At 39.3% G+C, this 6835-nt stretch overlaps 1 protein-coding gene across 1 annotated transcript in view; it reads left to right on the forward strand.

The window, feature by feature from the left end:
* The window catches only part of LOC106812958 (zinc finger protein 845-like), a 10159-nt gene extending 4042 nt beyond the window's left edge, over positions 1 to 6117 (forward strand). Inside the window, exon 2 of the mRNA XM_014816981.1 lies at positions 3203 to 6117. Coding sequence (XP_014672467.1) covers positions 3269 to 4960 — 1692 coding nt within the window. The 5' untranslated portion in view covers positions 3203 to 3268 and the 3' untranslated portion in view covers positions 4961 to 6117. The remainder of the gene's footprint in view (positions 1 to 3202) is intronic.
* Positions 6118 to 6835: the final 718 nt, after the last annotated feature.

Consider the following 6835-nt stretch of genomic DNA (forward strand, 5'->3'; position numbering starts at 1 on the left):
TGTCTCTCTTATATATACATATATATGTTATGAGGAGAAAATGTTAAAGGAGGTTTATAAAGTTCATAGTGTTGACGCAGTTAACATAAATAGCCTAGCATATTCTAGGCAATTTCGACAGATAAATATCCTTTATCATATTATACTTAAACAATCTTTAATAATTTTTTATCCTGCGTTTTTTGATGCGTTATTCAACGAAAAATGTAACGGGTCTGTGGACGTTTCCTACTTTTGTAAAAATCGTAATTCCGGAAAACACTTAACAGTGGCTGTTGACGTTTCACATAGCGGAACATGCCGCTTCTGTGTTTGTGATAACGAAAATGGCTGTGAACGGATGACTTTGTTTGCAGCTTGCGAAAACGTATGACTTTGGTAAGTGTGTGAATGAGGTGTTCTGCCGTATGAGTATGAACCGATGCTCAAATTGGTGTACGTTTGGTGATATTGATGGGAGTGAGTTCTTCCTCGCCCAGATTAACGTCTAGTGCATGATGCGTGACGAAGCGGCTGTTTCCGCCGCTGGCCCGATTGGAATGGTTAACTTGGCCCATTGGGCAGTATTACTAATAGCCGACCAGGCTGTTGCGACGGAGTGTCTATACAGTTATACCACGCCTATCTCTAATATAATTCTAATTCTAATTCTAAAATCCCTAGCAATACACGTGTTCTCTCTCGCGCAGCTATATTACTAATATAGTATACTACTGATACTCGTACTGGTACTATTTAGATTTACTATCCGCTAGCAGCTGTTTATCCATGGTAACTTGCTACGCTAGTTTCAGGTCATTAGCTGTCAGTTTCGTTAGGTATCACGTACTATAACTTTTATTAGCTATAACTTTTACTTTGTTTAGTTAGTGGCTAGTTGTTGACTAGATACTAATAGTAACTAATATGTAATAGTAATACTATTACGTTTCTATCGTTATTATAGGACTTATAGTAACACCACTAGGCCTTGTATTCTGATTTGTTTGTGTAATTAGCTGTATTTATTAGCTATTAGTATGTATAGGATGCTAAAGAGTAACAATAGATCCGCACGCCACCCTCAGGTCAGCGGCAGTAGGCGTGCTCGCGTGCTAATGTTTGGTGAGTACTAGTAGTACCCAGTATAGTGCCTGCTTAGCCAAGCAATGCTGGCGGGATTTAGGGGAACCTACATGCTACATCAGATTACCGATTCGCGGTTGCTGTTCTAGTAGGATTACAGCCTCAGTTACTGTTCACGGGAGCACTCCTTTCGGTTGCTTGATCACACTGTATATCAAAATATGTAGTGTAGTAGTAGTAGTAGTAGATATAACCGTGGTTAGTAGTCATATTGCCTAGCTAGCTTTAGGTTTATCCACTATAAGTAGAAATGATATGGGCAACAGTGACCCATCATATCTTCATCATTATAGTAGCCATTATGATGATAATTCAGAACATTCGTTAAAGAGCACATTTTCCCCAGGTGCTCTGTGGACATTGTCCGTTGATGGCAACAATGAAAAGAGAACATTTGCTGCCCGTCAATCGTCCAACTTTCGGCCGAAAAAGATTTGAAACTATGGCCAGTTAAACTGCATCACTGAGCCACCCAGGTTTCCAATCAAACTGTCTGGAGTATTATATGTTTTGGGAAGCAACACTATTTATGAGTTTCCTGTAATGACACTGGGGGCCACCAAAGACGCGAAAGACACCGATCCATGAGCAAGTGTTTAAAAACCTGTTTAAAACAAAGCGTCGAGTTAATTAAAAATGACTAGAGCCAATTCGACCCTCTGTATATACTTCATCATCATCAATTATCATACATCAATGATTAATAAATTAAATATATGATTGATTAGAAAATGAAAAGTCAAACTCATATATATGTTCAATATATATTTTTTATATTGTTCACTAGAACAATAGGTTTATAATAAGATTCAAATAAATGAGTTATGGCTGTTCTTTATAAAGCGAATACGCCCCATTCCTACCCAGTCAATGTAAATGTAACACGCTACCTTTGCATTTTTCAGACTGCTACCGGATACTTGGCTTATTCGTCGTCGCTGACACGATGGGCTCCATCGACGGCTGGGGCGACCGCAGAACATGGCGTATATTGCCAGCCTCGTTGGCAGTTTACGGGCGATTATGGCAAATCTGTCCCATCCGAAGCGCTGTACTACTGTGTTTCAAATTATCCCAGATTGATAAAACTTATTTAATATATAATTATATAGATATATACTAGATATTAGTATATATAAGATACATGGTACCACGTCTCATGGTGGTCAGCTCACTGCGAGTTGCTGTGCAGAACCGCAGTCCATCACAGAAAAAATCACAACTCCACGGACAGCGTGGACGAACATTACCTGGAATATGAATACGTTGTACTGATATCGTCCTGGCGACTTAGCGAGAAGTACTCCATTGTAATTAGGTCGGAATCTGGGGCACGAAAGCAATCTTTACCCATCGATTTATTATGCGTCTGTACATGTAGAGAGAGAAGAGTGAGAACTGAGAAGGGGAGTTTTTTTTTACCCTGGTACAGGAGCACAACCATGTTACTTCTAGTTTTCCATTAAAAGCTCACAGCGCATCCAAACACTAATTTCTCCAGTACTAGACTAGCAAATACTTCGTGTCATGCATAATCATACTACCTTATGGCAAAATAAACTCTAGTTCCTCCCATTTCACTGCGCGTTGTCTTATAAAAGGTATTTTGAAAATACCTCCAATGTTGTTGAAATTCTCCGATGTTGTTGACAGTTTCCCCAATCTCCAAGCAACCGTGCAGCGGTGCCGCGGTGCCGCGGTACAGCGGTACGGGCGCAGCAAAGATAAAAACATGACGTCACGTCACCACTTCGAGGCTATTTTGTTTGGCAAACAGTCGGCGTTTGCGCCAGAATGCCAGTTTTCTCACCTCTTTCTTGTGGGTTTTAAGCAAACGTGCAGTGAAATGGGAGCAACTAGAGTTTATTTTGTCATAAGGTAGTGTGATTATGCATGACACGAAGTATTTGCTAGTCTAGTACTGGAGAAATTAGCGTTTTGATGCGCATTGTGAGCCTTTAAGTTAACTTAATTATGAACTTAACCTTCAAAATATATAATTAAAAACAAACAGTTCTGCATATAATTGATATCTATTTAGTAATATAGTGTTGATATATAAATGTTTTTGTTGCAGCTTTCCTTGAGTAAAGCGTCAACTGATGCCAATGAGAAATGGGCTTCTAAAGAGTGAATACAGAACATGTCTGGTTCAGCCTGCTCCCAACAAGGCCGCATAAAGGAGCACACAAGAACAGCCACTACTTCTACTGGGTCTATGGCCAGAAAGAAACCATGGACATGTAATGTCTGTGATATAGGTTTTCGTCAAAAAACTCAGATAAAGGTTCACATGAAAAGTCACACAGGAGAGAAGCCATATACATGTAAACCGTGTGAAAAAACGTTTTATTCATCTGGCCATTTGGAAAAACACATGGAAACGCACACAGGGGAGAAACCATATAAATGTGATATTTGTGATGCTGCCTTTTCTTCCCAGGATAAATTAAAGCATCACATCAAGATTCACACAGGGGAAAAGCCATATAAATGTGAACTATGTGAAGCTGCTTTCCGAGATAGTGGTGATATGAAGAAACACATGAGAATTCACACAGGAGAAAAACCATTCAAATGTAATATGTGCGAAAAAGCCTTTACTGTATCTGGCGCTTTGAGAGGACACAAAAGAACTCACACGGGAGAAAAACCATATGAATGTTACATATGTGGAGTATATTTCACACAGCAGTCTGCTGTTATAATACATATGAAAACTCACACAGGTAAGAAACCATATAAGTGTAGTATGTGTGATGCTACCTTCGCTGTTAAAAAGTGTGCAATTATACATGAGCGGACTCATACAGGGGAGAGACCGCATAAATGTGACATGTGTGGAGCAAGCTTCTCTCAGAAATGTGGTTTGAGAATGCACTTGCGAACTCATACTGGTGATAAACCTTTTAAGTGTGATGTGTGTATGAAAGCTTTCTCTTCAAAGCAATATTTGGTGTTCCACATGAGAATACACACGGGCGAGAAACCATATGAATGTGATTTTTGCGACGCGGCTTTCACTACGGCAGGAGCAACCAAGATCCATCGCAGACAACATACAGGAGAAAAGCCATATAAATGTGAACTGTGCGATTGTACATTCTCAGCAGTGGGTAACTGGACGACACACATGAGAACTCATACAAAAGAGAAGCCATATGCGTGTACGATGTGTAAGAAGGCTTTTAGCTCATCGACTCACTTGATAGTACACTTGCGAACTCACACTGGAGAAAAACCGTACAAATGTGATGTGTGTGAATCTGCTTTTTCTCAGGTATGCAGCCTGAAGAGACACAAGACAACTCACACAGGAGAGAAACTATTTAAATGCAACGTATGTAATGTAACTGTTGCTGAGAAAGGAACTTTGACAAAACACATGCGAATTCACACTGGAGAGAAACCGTACAAATGTGATTTGTGTGATGCAGCTTTTATTACTTCAGGTAACCGGAAAATACACATGAAAACCCATACAGGAGAGAAACCGTTTAAATGCGATCTATGTAATGACACTTTTGCCAGCCGAAGTTCCTTAAAGTCTCATATGCGAACCCACACAGGCGAGAAACCGTATAAATGTGATCATTGTGAAGCTGCCTATTCGATGCCACATAGTTTAAGGCTTCACCTCACAACTCACACAGGAGAGAAACCAATTAAATGTGATTTGTGCCAAAGACGTTTTGCTGTTCAAGCCTATTTGACAAAACACATGAGAACTCACACCGGCGAAAAACCTTATAAATGTAAGCTCTGTGAAGCTGCTTTCCCCAGAAGTGACCGTTTGAAAAGTCACTTGAAAACTCACGTAGGACAGAAACCATAAAAATCTAATCGTGGTATAAGAGCTTTTCGAGAGCAGTGTCATTCAAAGTCACATCAAAACGCAGTAGAGGAAGAAGATGTGTAAAAAATTATTGTAATTGCTGGTCAACGTATCTGCCCTTTCTATCACCAATGAAGTATGGAAATTTGTCAACCATAAATAACTACTTTCAGAAATCTTCCACACATTCATCAGGTAAACAAGTAGTCGGATGTACCTTGTGAGTTAAAGACCATAGCAGTCTTGATTGTCATTTCATGGAATTACGACATTACAATTGTGTGACAGTTTGAAAAGAAAAACCATGTATGTGTTTATCTATATTATAATTATAATAATATAAGGACAGTATTCTCCAGTAACGAAGTGAAAACATGGACATGGAGGAAAGCGTGGTTGACAAATTTACTCAAATTTATTTTTACATACGTACTTTCATTTCATTTTTTCTGCAAGTCAGTTGAGAAAATAAGTGCAAGTGCGGTCACATCGTTTGTGTTTTTTCAATAGTAACTAATTGCCATATTCCCTGTGGTAAGCGTTTTGGAAATATATTTTGACGGAATTTTCCCTCCAATTTAAACCGGAACTTCGGCATTTTCTAATTGGAGTTTTAATTCGAATTTCGATGCAACATTGCAGCAATCTTTGCTTGTTATTTGAGAATCGTTTTACATGTTTGTGCAAAAAATATTGTCATAATTGTTGTCATTGATATAGTCACTAATTGTGTAGTTATTATTAGTTTCACTGTTATTGTTGTCACAGCAACCAAGTTCCTACTACGCTTGGGAGCAAGCACAGCCGTAGCTAGCGGGAATGGGTAGGGGGAGGGGCAAAGCAGTTCCGTTCCCCTGGCCTTGACAGTACGTGCCACTGGTATACTGCGCACTGTTAATTGCCAGAACACAAACTGCATATTGCCTTGCACCCCCTGCCCAAGTGCAGAATGAATTAGCCACGGCCCTGACACGTTTATAATCGCGAGTTGTTTAAAAAAATAGATGGTATACAAAGCCCTGCAACGGTGTCAGGGATTCTACTAGTATCCTTAATATTTAGTTGTTTTATAAATGGCCAAATAGTAGCCATTTTTAGTTGTGCATCACCAATGAAAAAACGAATAAAAACGAATAAAATCACGTAAAAGTGCAATTCAGATAATCTTCCTGCAAGATTTTTTATTGGCGTATCTTGTAATTTTCCCACAAATTCATACGATTTATAAGAGTTACTAAATTCAAGTGTGGGACAGGAAAATCGCATCACTGTCTGTGTGTAACACGTCACCATTGCATGTTTAATGAATAACAAAGGAATAAAGTCATGTATACAACAATAGACTTCAAGTAAATTACCTTAATGCAAAATAAATCGATGCTCTGAAGTCGCTTTTCATAAATAATGCATGTATATTTTAAAATATATTTACAAGTAGTATATTATCTACCCTAGTATACCTATTATAGTACCAATAGTATAATCTACTATAACAACCCAGGGGTGGCACTCCCTACAAAATGGGGTAGGTATGTGCCACTTGAGAGATGGAATTGGAGGGTTCTGGTACTAACTCAGCCCATCAAGATGGGGGTCTCCGGAACTAGGGTTTGCGGTGAAGCATGATGCTCCGGAACTGGACATGTTTGCAAGAGGGGGTCTCTGGAACTGGACATGTTTGCAAGAGGGGGTCTCTGGAACTGGACATGTTTGCAAGAGGGGGTCTCTGGAACTGGACATGTTTGCAAGACGGGGTATCCAGAACTAGGATTTGCTAGGATTTGTCTCCAGAATTATTGCTTGCTTGAAAATGGAAGCATTTGGAGAATAGGTTGGGTCACTAGAACAGGATTAATTAAAATATAATGGTTCAAG

The sequence above is a fragment of the Priapulus caudatus genome, unplaced genomic scaffold (genome assembly GCF_000485595.1).
Source record: "Priapulus caudatus unplaced genomic scaffold, Priapulus_caudatus-5.0.1 Scaffold706, whole genome shotgun sequence".
Lineage (NCBI taxonomy): Eukaryota > Metazoa > Priapulida > Priapulimorpha > Priapulimorphida > Priapulidae > Priapulus > Priapulus caudatus.